This window comes from Saccostrea echinata, unplaced genomic scaffold (genome assembly GCF_033153115.1).
Source record: "Saccostrea echinata isolate AGI-Se365-2 ecotype Australia unplaced genomic scaffold, CSIRO_AGI_Sech_v1 ptg000022l, whole genome shotgun sequence".
Lineage (NCBI taxonomy): Eukaryota > Metazoa > Mollusca > Bivalvia > Ostreida > Ostreidae > Saccostrea > Saccostrea echinata.
The window spans coordinates 8,712,143-8,728,610 of record NW_026889771.1 but is presented as its reverse complement, the minus strand read 5'-3'; the positions used below and the strand labels follow the sequence as shown (position 1 = coordinate 8,728,610).

Sequence of the window (16,468 nt, the reverse complement as noted above, 5' to 3'; positions counted from 1 at the left end):
AGCAGTTCTGGTGCTAGGGCGGGGCTCTGTTGAATATTTAGTGAAAATGCATTGTTACTTTTAAAAAATCTTCTCCCCTGCCCCTGGATATTAAGGAAAGAAACTAAATGCATAGTTATGATAAGAAAGGGTGATTCTTCAAAAATTGTGAATTTCATTGACCCTGTGTCAGGGGTTCTGGTGTTAGGGCGGGGCTCCAATTATTATATCGTGAAAATGCATTAATTCTTTGAAAATCTTCTCCTCTGCTCCTGGGTATTAAGGAAACAAACTAAATACATAGTTATGATGAGGAAGGGTGTCTCTTCCAAAATTGTGAATTTCATGACCCCTGGGTCAGGGGGTTCTTGTGTTAGGGCAGGGCTCTAATGATTCTATATTGAAAAATGCATTAATTCTTTGAAAATCTTCTCCTCTGCGCCTGAGTATTAAGCCGATGAATTAAGTATATAGTTATGATAAGGAATGGTGCCTCTTCGAAAACTGTGAATTTCGGCGGGATAGCTCAGTCGGTAGAGCGCTCGCTCCGTGATCGGAAGGTCATGTGTTCGAATCACGGCCGCGACTGACCTTTGTAGCAACTCTTCCTGTCAAGCGATCGGCAATTTGAAGTGAAAGTTTTTTTGTTTGTTTTTTTAAATACTGTAATTTGAAATTGTGCAGTTGAATTTTAATCTTTTAGAGATTTTTATTCTTTTTTTTTTTTTAAATTCATCTCATGTCTGAATGTATCCCAAGTCTATGATGTACGGAGTGTGACGGAGCTACGAAGTTCTTGGCTGTTGCTATTTTTTTTTTATTTTTTTTTTCCTTAATGTTGTTTTACATTTTTTTTTATTTATTTGATATTTCCTATTGTTTATATTGTTCTTTGTTTGCAATTGTTTGTATTTTTATCTGTTTGTCTGGTTTTGTTTTGATTTGTTTTTTATTTTTTTCGGGAAGTGGGTTAGTAGGGATGGAAAGGAGGCAATTTAATTAATGATAGAACTGCTTGACATTGTCACACAAGTTACTGCAAAAGAAACAGATTATATCTTCTCATGCTTCTCGATTTCTGAAGTACTTATATGCAGTATCATGAACATGAATTGAAATTTACATTCTGGGGACGTTTAGTTTTATAAGATTGCTACTAGAATGACCCTAGAAAGGTTCAATAATTATGTAAATTCAACAGGAAACTTGTATTTCATCACTTTTGTCTGGGTTATGTAATTTAGGACATATTAAAAAAGACTTTTGGTCAACGACAATCATATGATTAATCACTTTAGTTTTGAATAGGGATTGAGACTATTTAAACTCATTATTTTCTCAGTTTTAGGTACAAGTTGTATACATGGAGAATCCATGGGGAATAGTTATAGCTGTTGCAGCGTTTCTCATTCAATTCATTACGTTTGGAATTTGTCTTTCTTTTGGTATCTATGTTATAGAATTACAAAATGAGTTTGATTCGGGCTTATCAATAATTTCTTCTATCGGTTCAATAAATATTGGATTTCAGTTGAGTTCAGGTCTGTATGTTTTGCAATCTGTAAAATACAATATTTTATATTCATATTATTTATAGTATAACGTATTACGTATCATTTTATAGTCTATTTATAGTTATAATTATTATTATTTTATATATATATATATATATATATATATATATATATATATATATATATATATATATATATATATATATATATATATATATATATATATAAACATAGATTATTTATAACAATCGAAAAGTCTTACAGGTCAGAAGTAATATTCTGTATAATGCGTAATGGATATTTTCAAAAGAAGTTGCTTTCAATTCGTTGATGAAACATTCGTCAACATGCAGCCTATTTTTTATGTGGTTGATATAGACTGACATTGACAAGAAAAATATCTTACCATATTAACCACCCAAAACGTTAATAATTGTATAATAATGGAGTGTAGATTAAAAAAATTAATGTGAATGTAACTAAACTTCGTTATATGTGGCATTGCATATATTTATATTTTGTATAACATAAGCCTTGTTACAACTCCAAATGTAATAAAGACGCAAAATGTAATAAACAGATATTATTACATTTTGCGTCGAGATCAACACGGAAAGTAATAACGCGGAAAGTATTAATAGAATTTTTAGATTATTACATTTTGTGTTATTACAATTTGCGTCGAGGTCAACGCAGAATGATATAAGGCAAAATGTAATAGCACATTTTTAGATCATTACATTATGCGGCAAGGTCAACGCAAAATGTAAAAACATACTTTTAGGGATTATTATATCTTGTGATATTATTATTATTGTCGAAAGCAGAATGTTAAAGTTATTGTCGCTTATTATGTCCACAAATAATTGCATTTATCATTGAAAGTGGGAATACAGTATATTGCAATCAATTAATGTTTTATACAAATTTGACTAACTTATCCAAAATATTTCTAAATTTTCTGTCGGTATACGTTTAACATTGATCCCGAGGCAAAATTGATTAAAACCAAATGCCATAATCCTTGTTAGTTGCCATAACAAAATGATAAACATATTTTTGAACTTTTTGACGTTTTCTTGTTTTAAATCATTGTTCTTATACCACAGAATATTTTTATATAAATCGAATAGGATTCAATTTCTTATCTACAACTTATATATATTAATGCGTGTCTGTTATTTTTATTGACAATTTTTAAATTGTTGCGCCTCGGGATGCCTCTCCCTGAATTTGGAGGGATAAGTTTTTTATCTCTAGTAACACAAGAAATTCTTTCAATTGGCGTAATCAAAATTTGTGCAAATTTCGACACAGAATGTGTTAGGAATACGAAATTTGAATATACATGTATTTCTATTTTTTATATCATATAGTGATGTAAGATTTTTAATACTTTAAGAAATGTGAATTAAAATAGTATTCAATGTTATCTAGATTTTAATATTAAATTCATAGAGTGTTATCATATCTTGCGTTAACCTCGACGCAACATGTGATAACGCATAATTTAAAAAATCCAAAAGTGTTACTACATTTTGCGTTATTACATTCTGACCTTCACACAAAATGTAATAACACAAATGTTATAACGTATGTTATTATAGTTTGCGTTATTAGTCCCCTACCGGTGAAACCGGAGGGGACTATAGGTTTCCTCTGAGTCTGTCAGTCCGTCTGTCTGTCTGTCAGTCTGTCCCACTTGGTTTTCCGCACTTTTTCCCTAAACGCTTGCAGATATTGAGCTGATTTTTGGTATGTGAGTTTATCTTGATGACATACAGATCAAGTTTGCATTTCGTTCCGCTTCATTGATTTTTGAAGGAATTATGGCATTTTCAATTTTTAACGGGAACCAGATTACACTTGCCGGTAGGGGACTAGTATTGCTAGTGCAATACTCTCAGAATGCTTGTTACATTATGTGTTGATTTCGACGCAAAATGTAATCATCTCAGTTTATTTACGTCATTTTGCTTTTTTAACAAAGCCTTTATCACTACACTAAATAATTTGTTAATAGTATTCATATTTATATTACCTATTCATACATATAAATATTACCTATTTCAGGTCCTTTTGCCAGTTTTCTAATGCGAAAGATGTCCTATAGAAAGGTTTGTTTGCTGGGTGCCATAATGAGCAGTGTTGGTCTATCTGTTTTACCATTTACTCCAAATATACCATACCTGATCGCGTTCTTTGGAGTTATAACTGGTATTTTTTTATTATCTCTTTTTATTATCTCTTTAGTACATACCCGTCATATATTTTTTTTTATCTAATATTGCTGTATACATTAACCAAAAAAAAATTTGACTTGTATATACATGTTTCCTGTATATAAATAAAGTTGTCCAAATAACATCTATTTTAAGGAGACTTAAACAAAGCACGTAAATGAAAACAAGGACAAAGCGGAGCATCCCCTTGCAAAAGAGCATATCTATAAATCAAGGCAGCATTCGACATCGATCCCGATGTAAATTACGTCACTTCCGTTTCGCACAAGGACAAACACACACACACACAAACAAATAAACACACACACACATCCCCATCCAACTCTGTTGCGAGGGGATAATAAGTGATAGCCATGTAGAAGAGTAGGTGAAAATGCTAGGATATGGAGATCATATTTACACAGTTAAATTAGAACTTACACATAATAACTGGAAAGAGGGTAGTAAATGGTTTTGAACTTCTCAACTGCTTATCATCAAAATACTGCCGACTATGGTTGGCGATGCTACTTACTATTATTTATTTTTACTCCACAAAAATATTTTACTCCAGTAAAAATAAAACACTGGCCACTGCTTCTCAAAATTAAATATTTTTTTTCTCTAGTAAATTAAATTATTTTTACTCCATTTCCTTCCTCACTAATTGATTGATTGATTGTATGTTGCTTAACGTCCCATTCAAGAATTTTTCACTCATATAGAGACGTCACCATATACCGGTGCAGGGCTTCAAATTTTGACCTTTACTCGGCACCCAGGGCCATTGAGCAGTGAGAGATCTTTATCGTGCCAACGCCTGCCGTGACACGGGGCCTCGGTTTTTAAGGTCTCATCCGAAGGACCCGCAACTTTCACTTCAAAGTGCCGAGTGCATGACGAAGGAACAGTTGATACCCATTTTTTATCGACTTAGGTCAGTCGCGGCCGAGATTCGAACTCACGACCTCCCGATCACGGAGCGAGTGCCCACCGACTGAGCTACCGTGAACGGTCCTTCCTCACTGAAGTATAATACATTGTGATCATCTAACTTACAATTAATTTATTTTAGTGAAGTAAAAATAAATACTGAAATGATAATAATCATAGCTGACTCAGTACAATTAATAATCAATCAACATAAAACCTTGAAACTGATAACATGCACAAAAAGGGGGTCCGGATCTCCCCTCCCCGGGAATTTTCAGAGTTATAATTAAAAATGACTTTAGGAACCCCCCACCCCACCCCGGAAACACGAACTCCTCGAAAGTTGGTAAGGAGAGTCATGTAGATAAGTGTAGATCACCCATTTTTAGCAATTATTAGCTTATTTTTTGCGAGGTAGTCATTTGATATTTATAAGCGAGACAGTATTTGCACGAATTTTGTGTATTGTTGTATATAATCTTTAATAATCATAAAAAAAATATGCCAGAGAATAAAATTTTCGAGAGAAGATGGTCTCCCTTACATATAAAACCAAAAGAAAGTTTACTTGAATAAAAGAATAAAAATTGACTAACAGTATATGAACACCCCCACCCCCTCCCCGCACACACACATGAAATATGATTTTCGGTGTTGAAGGGCTTTTTTAGGGGTGATTTTTTTCCTTGAGTAGGGTGGACCTCCCTGGATAAAATTCCTGGATCATCGCATGTGATAAATATTTAGCCTCAAATAATTCATTCTGAAAGACAATTATGATGGATATTTTGCTTTATAACACGCCATATGCCCGTAGCAAACAATTCTAATCATAATATTTTTTTAAATGTTTTGTCTTTGTCTACTGCCATTCTAACTCCAAAGATGTAATTTGACTGAATTCTTCGGGAATTTAAATTAAGTTAATATCTTTTCTGTCATGTAAAATCATTTTTTTTTAATTTTCTATGTGCATGTATATTTTTAAGTACTTTCTAGCATAAATACCGTAACAATTGGAATCCAACGGTTCCTCAATATCTTTATGTTTATCTATTTACTCATTTATTTGTTTTTGCTTGTTTGTTTGTCTATTTATTTTAGGCATTGGTTTCTGTTTCCTGTATGTTCCTTCCCACACTCTGTCCGGTCTCTGGTTTGACAAAAACAGAGGACTGGTTACAGGAATCGTCACTTCCGGTTCCTCGCTTGGTGGCGTAGTGTTTCCACACTTGATTGAACTTCTAATTGAGGTGTTCGGATGGAGAGGTTCGTTTTATATTCTTGCAGCGCTGAATTTACAAACAATACTACTCTCTGGTCTAATGAGAGAATCGCCAATTCAACGATCATGGAAAAAATTAAAAACTAAAAATATCAACAATGGCAGTGATCTCACTGATAGCACAAAGACAATTTATACAATCGCTGAAATTAATGGAAGTATAAATTGTCAAAATGGGGCAACATCTAAGCACAATTCTTCGGGTATAGATGTTACCAAGAAAAATACAAAAGAACAACGGAAGAAATCGCTAGAAGAAAAGTCAAGAGCGATGAGACTACTGACGAACTTACCATATATTCTTTACACGATAAACAACCTTTTGTGGAATTTTGGTGGTTCTGTACACTTACTTCTGGGACCAGATTATTATACAAAAGTTGGTCTTGATGTAACCCAAGCAGCATCTCTCTTATCCGTTGAGCAAGGCATAATGACCGTTGGTTGCGTTTTGGGTGGAATCTTGGGCAACCACCGCAAAATTAACAGATGTATTTTGTTCCTAGCAACAAATTTTGTGACGGGTTCCTGTCTCCTCGCTTTTACTGTCCCGGTATTCCACACGATGGGGGCACTCGCCATCATCAACTCTTTGTTTGGACTGAGTTTCGGAACATCTCTCGGATTATTGGTTATTCTCGTGTCAGACTTTCTCGGAAGTGAACTGATCGGGGAGGGTATGGGATATCTGTTGTTAGCCTGTGGAATAGGGACGTTCATTGGACCACCTTTTGGAGGTACATGTGCTACTATTACCTTTTCAATAATTATTTCAGCTTGTTTAATTTTCCGGACTTTCAATCCATACATCAAGCATGAAACGCATTGAGTCATGTTTTAGAGATTAATCTAAGTTAAAGTCTACAACCACCTCCTGTAGGTGCAGTGTTTGCTTCCATAGAAAATTTGGAAGATTCTGAGAGTATGATTTTTGGCTAAATTCAGAAAATAAAAATATTCTGTTGCAATTTTAGATAATTGAGCTGTGTAAGTTCGCCACTCCAAAATTTCTCTAAATCGATGTACGCATTTCATTTTCATGGATGGTGCTTGATAAGTGAGTAACAAAAGAAAAACTAAATCATTTTTTTTTCAAATTTCCATGTACCTCATTTCAGTCTGTTAGATATATTAAAAATATGGTCTTAATTCTTAAAGGTTCGAATTAACTCAAATTTGAACTCAATGCATAGACTCTTAAACAAAAAATACACTTTACATGTAGCTTCAAATACGTTGCTGCTAAATATTGTCATTGCAATAAAATGGAATAATATTCAGCAAATAAAAGCTATTAGATTTTTAAAGTATGTTATCACGAGTATGAAAAAAGAATATGTGCGATTCCAGAGAAAGAGCAAGACTCATTTACTAAGCACTGTCTGTTGCTGACACTTGGCACAGAACTCGGAACTGTACTGAATGGTCAATTTGTGTAACTTACTTTCTCTGTTAAAGTAAATACCATTATATTATATTCATAAAAATACCATTTGTTATATTTATCATATGAAGAACAGTTTAATCAATTCTGTCACATAATATAGAACAACTAATAAGTAGTTCATCTTTCTGATTCACAAAGGGTACCTGGTACAGAGGACAGGCTCCTATGACATGGCCTATTATCTAGCAGGGGCGGCTACTATGCTCAGTGGACTCGTGTTAATGGTTGTTCCAATACGAGACTGTTTCCGGCGGTCCAAGACATATTTCATAACAGTTACCGAAAAGGGAAAATAAAATACAAATAGATTCTTTACTTGTTTCTTACGTGAAGTTCTAAGGACTGCATCAGTGCCTTTTCTTAATTTGTTATTACAAATTAAATTATCAATTTGAAATTATCATTTATCAATTTGATATTACAAGTTATTAATTTGTAATTACAAAATATCATCTTGAAAAAAAAAATAACAGGCATTAATTTGATATTTGATTTTCTAAGTAAATAGATGGGAAATATAAATATATTAATAATATTTGAAAAATTAAACGTTCCGGAGAAATGGGGTTCCGGACACACAGACACACACACCCTCACTCTCTCTCTCTCTCTCTCTCTCTCTCTCTCTCTCTCTGTTAAAAAGGATAATATTAACTTGAAAAACACAGCATAAAACCCATATTAGTAATAACAAATCACTTTTTCGACAAAATAAACTACTAGTTTGTAATACCAAATTGATTATTCGTTATAAGTAAGTAGGTAAGTATAATTGTTTATATAAGTATCAAATACAATTACAGTTCCATATAAAATACCTGCATCCTGCCTCAAAGACCCTAAAACACAAATGTATAAATTATATTTTTTTTTCTACAATTCTAAAATATTTTTACGTTATAAATCAACTACAGAACTTATTTTAAAATATCTGCATGTGTCCTTCTTTCGTAATTTGAAAATGATGTTTTGGCTACCACAGCCTGTATATCAACAGCATCGTCATTTTCACTAAAACTATCCGTTTTTGCTTCTAAAATGTTGGCTTGTGTATATAAATCATAGCTCAGTGTACAATGTATAATGAATTAGTTTTTCGTCCACATCATTGTCTATCGTGTCTATACAATATTTGCAAGTTCTACAATGTAAAAGTGTTACCGGCTTGATGTATCTACCTTTTTTTCTATCTCTGACAATGAACCTTTACGAAAATATTCATTGACAAGATGCTTCTCTGATCTCTGTATTGCAAACCAAAAAGATAATTGCCAGTGCATAACCTGTTATTTTTAAACGATGTGTTCTTTATTTGTTGCCATTTAGTTTATTATTATTATTATTATACAACTTTTCATAATACTCCTTTTCATCTAATTCACATAATAATTTCTAAATATGTGCAAGCCTATACGTCGACGTGTAATTTGAATCAACAAACCGCTTTTCTTTATAATGTTATTAACTTTATCCTCCCAAGAACGTTTAATTGTACATGATAAAGTATGAATGTTCTTAATCAACCTATTATCATTTACAATTATCAATTACTTCTTTTATGTGAAACAAGAGGCCCAAAGGCCTTAACGGTCACCTGAGTATAACACTGTAAAGGAACCATAGAAGTATAAAATAAAAATAAACTGATACATGTGGATAAAGGCATGTTGCCCAAAAGCAAGAGAAATAGGATCAACAAAATAGTCATTAAGCAAATCAATAAAACCGCCAGTGTGCTTCCCATTTGTCACTATCACCATGCAGATTAAACAAGTGTTTGAGCTCATATAGGAAATCCCTCTCATTCCCTGTCACATTGGCCTCTCTTGGTTTTTGAAGAACATTTAATGTAAAAAGATAAGGTATTTTTGTTTTATTTCTATCAGTTACATTATTTACAGTGATTATAATTATCATAGGTGAACAGCACAGGAAAACAACTTTTCTCAGTAGAGTACAAATATTCTTAAAAATCAACAAAGCCCTGCCCAGCACTAAATCACTTGACCCAGTGGTCCAAATTTTCACAAACCTGGCAAACACACCCTTGCTCATTACAACTTTGTACTTTGTTTGACTCCTAGCGCCCAGGAGCAGAGAAGAATATTTTCAAAGAATAAATGCATTTTCACTATAAAATCAATGGAGCCCCATCCTAACACCAGAATCCCTGGTAAAGGGGCCACGAATTTCACAATTTTGGGAGAGGCACCCTTGCTCATCATAACTATGCACTTAGTTTGTTTGCTAGATACACAGGGGGAGGGAAAGTGATATTTAAAAAATTTATCCATTTTCTCTTTATAATCAATAGAGCCCCGTCCTTACACCAAAACCCCTGTCCCAAGAGCCATGTTTCACAATTTTGGAAAAGGTACCTAATCATAAACATGCTCTTTGTTTATCTGCTAAATACCCAGGAACATAAAATAGAAGATTTTCAAAGAATTAATGCATTTTCACTATAATACCGGATATAATCAGTTGAGCCCGCCCTTACTCCAAAACCCCTGACCCTGGGGCCAGTCGGAAGTGTAATACTTTCATTAATTGGTTTTGTCCTTATTAACGGATAATGTAATTCACGGTGTATATGCATAACGGACCCTTTTCGTTATGACAGATACTTTCAGATCGCAGCAACGGACAATTTCTGATCAAAACAGTCAGAAGGCACCACACGCACGGTAAGTTATCACTGATTTTACTTGAATCTTTGGCAAACATGATAATAATTCTTTCCATGGAATTTGTCTTAAATTAATCTCAATGTTGAAAGTTAGTTTTGTAATCATTTTATGACCATTTCATAGAAATAAGGATTTTTCTATCATGCACACGTGACACTCCGGTGTATAGGCATAACTTATACACATGTATAGCCTATACACATGTATATAGACTTGTTATCTCAGATAAGTGCATATAAAAATAACAAGCATATATTTATATAAATTTTATTGAGGCAAAAATTGGGCAAGGCTGTATATCCACAAAGCAAAGATTGCATCATGAAATATTTAAACTCAGGTTCAAAGTTCATAGTTCAAAGGTCAAAGTTCACAAACACCATCTCACAAGCGGTAAAAGCCTTGACCCTGGGAGGTGCAGAGGTCAAGCACTTATATATATCTGAATCCAAAGTTTACTTTTAAACTTTCATGAGTTACATCACTGCATATAAGGATATTTACTTAGTGCCGCTCATTTACGCACATCTCAGCTGGAAAAGAAACGGACAGCCGTACCAGATTCTATAAATCCACATTATTGTGTATGGTTAGAAAGTTATTGGCTACTGCGGAAATGGTGTATGATTTGCTCTTGGAATGAATTCACTTCCACATCTTGAGGCCCGCAAGTTGGGACAGAGAATAGACACGTCACATTCACATTCAATCTCTTGAAAGTCCAAATTTTTGCGAGCCAGAAAAGTTACTTCTGGCTCAATCCCCTTCGCTGTTCCCGAAGACCATAGTTTCATCTCAAAAGTCCTACATGTTAAAGTACTGATTAGGTTTAGACATGTCATGTTGAGATTGATGTCTGCTACTAATCTTCGTCTGAAAATACAAAACAAAAAACAAAAACAAAAAAAAAAAAAAAAAAAAAACAGGAAAAGCAGTATCTATTCTAAATGGGTGTGGGGGTGGGTGTTCAAATTAATAATACACAGTAACAAGAGGGCCCAAGTTGATGCTGGAAAATTGAAAAAGGAAGTTGAAACTAAGTAGTACTTTGGTTTTGTCCTTATTAACGGATAATGTTATTCATGTTTAATTCATTTAACAGCGTAAAATGGTCATGAAGTTTCGCTTTATTTTCATTTATTTATTTATTTATTTTAATTATCTTTATTGATTTTTTTTTAATTTTATTTAATTTTCATTTTATTTATTTATTTATTTATTTACATATAGAGAAAAAGTACTAAAAGAACTGGCAATCATTTTTTTTTATATTATTATTATTAAATCCTTTATTCTTATATCACGCAATATTTGGGAGATGACATTTCATTGATCAAAGGAATCGTCGAGTTCAGTGCAGAATCCGCGTGACAGCTGCACATACATGTAACGCTCTCATAAAGTTGTCACAGATCCTTGTATTTTTAGTCCATATTGATTTCAGCTCTGCATCAAAAAAAGATCCGTTCGGTTTACATTTAACAATCAATATGCGAATTTTGTCGGGAATTTTGAGATATTTTTGCAGGTTGGTATTTACATGAGGATATATGAGGAGGGGTAAAAGAGGCTATTATCAATTGGATTTTTATTTAATTAAATGTCAAAAATCAATATCATCGACCGTTTTCAAGATAAGAATCGCTTTATTCGCTGATGAAAAAATAGATGTAAAGCTCAGTCTTTCAAAAGATTATCGTATGTCTAGAAAAAAAAGCGACATCTTTTTTTTATATAATCGTGATGCTGTAAATCATACCTCAGGAACATACAATTATATGTGATATTTGTACGTTAATGCAAGAATATTTGGCCTAATTGGTATTTGTCTACAGTACGGAAGTATCGCTTTTTTGTACATTGTTAATGCGTGGTATGTGTAGAAAAAGTTAAGAGCCACTGATAAAATTGATTTTCTAAAAACAAGATTTAAATTTATTGAAAACAATTGAACTATTAATATTTCTCTAAATGAAGGGTTATGAAATATTTGGAAATAACGATTTTATTCAAAGCAATTAGAGCATAAAAGGACAAATGAAAAATCGACATTAAATAAAACAAAATATCTATTGTCAATAATCTTTATATAATAATGAATTTAGTGTTATTTCCTCGGAGCAGATTTTAAGACAATTATTTTTTTTTTTCAGCTGGATTTGCAATAATAGGTAAGCCTAACATTTAAGTATAGGTCATCGATTGACGATATATTTCCTTTTTGTATTTTTTATTATAATAATATACTGAATGTAATGTATTCAGTCAAAATTAGGACTGTGCATATGGGCTTATAAATTTTGGTATACTTCAAAGTCAAAATTTCCTGCGCATAGCAAGGATATAATAGAGTTATCCATGATTTATATTATTAATATACATATTTTATTTACTGTTCTATATTTCAGTAAAATAAAGTTTCCTCAGTATGCTTTAAAAAAATTTTTTTCTCCAAATTTTACTTTTAATGAGTTTTTACCTTTAAAATGTTTGATTTCGTTTACGAATCAGGTAAATGCAGACTTTTTTGCTTTTCAAAGTTTTTTTTTTCCAGATAAGTCATTTTTGTTTTTGGCTGCCCCTCCCCCTTTTTCAAAAACGATGCTATACGTGCCTGGTAAATTAATGTTGTCCTGAAGAATACTAGATGTATATTCTTGTTCACGGGTGGGTTTTAATCCATATGTACTTGTATGAAATATCATATACAAGGTAACATACATATTCATACGGATTTAACACCCTCTCTTGCTCAGTACAAAGGACTAGACAATGATATTGTTCCGAATCATACTAGTACGTGTTAATTAGAGGGTTTTGGTGAAATCTTCCAAATAATCATTATAATTAAAATATTGTCGAATTTTAATGGTTCTAATAAAACTATGCTGAAACTTAAAAAAAGGACTATCAGCTGTGTGAGAGCCGTCGCCTAGCTTTTCTTCCCTATACGGGCTGTATTGCATAAGAGCTTTATATAAGGTAAGAGGTCCTTTATCCCGAGTTTTCTCTGCCAATTTCCATATCGTTATTGACCAAGTAACAAACATGCTAGTTTTCTTATAAAAGAACCCATTAACAAGTTAAGGACACCCCCGTTTCATGAATTAAAAGAAATGAATCCGTATAATTCATTATAGATTTTACCTCCTTAGCAAAAAATAAAATATTTAAAAGAAAAAAAAATACATTCCAACTTGTTACATGTAGCCCCCTCAAATGTCAAGTGACACACGGGGATACTCCTCCAAAAGAATCCCAAATTTTTAGAGGTTTTAATTTCAATCAGAAGATCAAATTATTCTTTTTAAGGAAACATGCAACATGGCTTTAAACTTAAATTTCTTATTCCCTGTTAACTTATTAAAATAAGTAAAATATTTTCTACCATTATACTTATCATTTAAAACGCTGAAAGGGGGGATGCTGATGGTAAATGGAAATTTGTGAGACTCTGTCTTTAGCAATTTAAGTGGAATGAGCAAAGATTGTGCACATCATTTATATACCAGGAGCATGAAATGTAGCCGCCGCTGTTGAAGTACACGATCCTTGATTGGTTGTTGGAATATGACGATCGAGTTGTTTTGAACTACCTTTATATTCAAAACGTATTGGACGTAAATATATCTAATATTCCAGAAAACATGTGTTATCCTCTCTCTCTCTCTCTGTCCATTCGGCAAAAAATAAAGGGGGTTATAACCCCCGGACCCCCCCCCCCCCATCCGCCAATGCAAGGTTGTCATAATGAGTTTCCATGGGAAGAAATTCTGTGGATTTTCTCCGGTGTTAATTGCTTTAGACTGAATTCAATCAAATCGCAATTAACACTAATCTTTATATTACCCATGAGAGTGATGCGAGACAAATGATGGCAGCACTGCTGAGGGAAGGATCCAACATTTTATCAGATTTAAAATTAAAGCTTTAAAAGAACAATATAAGGCCTTTCATTGGAGGGGGGGGGGGGGGCGTGATTTCAATTTCCTACGTGCTCAATAATAATAATAACGAGTTTAAAATGAAAGATATAATTATAGAAAATAAACGAGTAAACGATAAACAAATTAAAATAAAGAGGAAATTAAAATACATGTCTGAGTTTGTAATCCTTTTTTTTTTTTAGAAAGTATAAGCGTATCACAGGTTACTAATTTTACCCCTTAGTAGTGCCAGATAAAAACACTGGTTTTTTCATAAATATGTCTTCGGATGTATACGGGGTGGAATGGGCTGATTTTTGGGCATAGATGGGAAGGAGAGTGTCTGGGGGAAAAGAATTAAAATTTCAAATATTGAGAAATATTGCCTTTGAATGCGTAGAAGGAAGAGTGTAAATAGGCCATGTTTACCTTCTTCTCAAGGGGTAAGTTAAATGTACACTATAGATTCTCCTTAGATTTAAAAATATTTTAAGGCTATAATAAAAAAGAAATCGCTAAATTTCAAAATAAATTTAATTAATTCTAAATAAAATTTAATTAAATAAATTCCACATGCAAAAAGGTAGAAGAACGCGTGGTAGCAAAATAATATTGAGCATATAAAGGAAATAAATGCTATAATTATCAATGACATCCGAGTAAAATATTTGTAAAAGTATTTTTTTTTTTTTTTAGATCCACCTCTACAAGATTCTGCCATAAATTGTCTCGAATCACTCTTAGGGGAATATCGGTGATTAGCGTTAATTAATAGCACTTGTATTGAGTTCAGCTAAAAGCTAAATCGGACGGGATTTCTTGGGATGAACAATTACACGCCTTAGTTGAAATATTTCAAGATAGATCTAGAATTGATCTTTATGATCTTTATTTTTATCTAATGTTTATTAATTTTGGCCTGCACGGAATTTTTTAATTACAAGGGAATAAATGTATCGAGTAGAAGTAAGGCGAGCAACACTATACAATTACTTATACAACTTTTGAAATTTCGTACTTCAAATCATCGTCTACCAGTAGAAACTGGCAGAGGACATGGTATGTAAATCGATGAAGGACTTTGTACACTTTGTTATAATAATGCTCTAAATTGTCGATGAATTTCATTGTGCAATTTATATTAGAATGTAAAGCTTTAGTTTACAAAATAAGTTTATTTGGGTAACTATTGTTCTCATAAATGTTTTAGAATTTATGGAACTACCAGTAATGACAAATCAAAACGAAAAAAATCATGAGAAAACTAAACCTCTAGGATTTATGTTTATCCTAAAAATTTATGAGGCTGTCTGCCCTTCTTGACTTTTTTCCCTTTTTCTTATTTCTATACATTTTTTGGTCATGTTTTTGTGTTGCATATGTGCCTCTGACCAGTTTGTATAAAAATGTTATTATTTCTGTTTCTTATGTACCAGTATTTTGGTTTGGGTGAATAAACTGAACTTGTACTAGAGATGGTAAATGATTTAACACGGACCAAAAATATTTCCTAAGTAGAGTGCGATTATATCATTTCTAATGGTTTCATTTCGCAAAATGTATTTGAAACTCATATCTGATTGTGTGCAACAACTACCACAGCCCCCCCCCCCCTTTCAAACTCATCGCCCGTCTGGCGCAGTGGTTTGACCTTTTGCTCCAGAGTCGCGGCGTAAGGAGTTGATCCTTACGTCACGGATTCGAATCCACTGTGGGACATGGAGACCGGTCCTTCGGAAGAGACCGTATAAACTGAGGTCTCGTGTCGCAGGAGGTGCTGGCACGAAAAAGATCCCTCGCTGCTTAAAGGCCGTAAGTGCCGAGTACAGGTCTAAATTTGCAGCCCTTCACGGGCAAGTGGTGGCGTCTCAATATGAGTGAAAAATTCTCGAAGAGACATTTAACAAACAACCATTAAACTCTAATGAACAGGGTAGTTAGAAGGGGGCTGGGTTTGGTGAGAGTGCATGATTGAACAGCTGAATAGGTCTATTTCATATCTAAAGCGCAGACTTTTTAACACGATGCTAAAATCATAATACTGGATAGGTTTTAACTGCCAGCTGAAGACATCATTGTTATTATAGCGTTATCAACATATATACTTTCGAGCTAATCCTACCTTTCAGCCCTTTTCCAGTTTTTTCAGACCAGATGTTAGATTTGGTCAGGTTACACAGTCATTTCCGGTGAAAAGACGCCGACACACTAACAGATTATCAGATAAGAAATCAATCATATCACAGATACCCATCTGTCTAAATATACAGTTTTGGGAAAGATTATCCTAAATTTTATATAACCCAATTATCTCCCATGTAACATTATATAATACTTTTTTTTAAAATCCTTGTTGCAGTGCCCATCCATTGTATATTGAAACGGGTAGATACTGTAAACCCCTTATTCCTGGAGAAAAACAACTGTGCTATTCATGTAAATTGTTTATTGAAGATGAAAAACGTTTTGTTC

The 16,468-nt window shown here is 33.1% G+C and overlaps 2 protein-coding genes across 2 annotated transcripts in view; both read left to right on the top strand.

Annotated features, from left to right (window-relative positions):
* The window catches only part of LOC133190372 (phosphoribosyl pyrophosphate synthase-associated protein 2-like), a 195,952-nt gene that overhangs the window by 130,232 nt on the left and 49,252 nt on the right, over positions 1 to 16,468 (top strand). The window lies entirely within an intron of this gene.
* LOC133190865 (monocarboxylate transporter 9-like) lies at positions 1,300 to 7,695 on the top strand. The gene is made up of 4 exons (XM_061326549.1): positions 1,300 to 1,520; positions 3,567 to 3,710; positions 5,753 to 6,670; positions 7,519 to 7,695. The coding sequence occupies exons 1-4, from the start codon at positions 1,343 to 1,345 to the stop codon at positions 7,674 to 7,676; spliced, it is 1,398 nt and encodes a 465-aa protein (XP_061182533.1). The 5' UTR covers positions 1,300 to 1,342; the 3' UTR covers positions 7,677 to 7,695.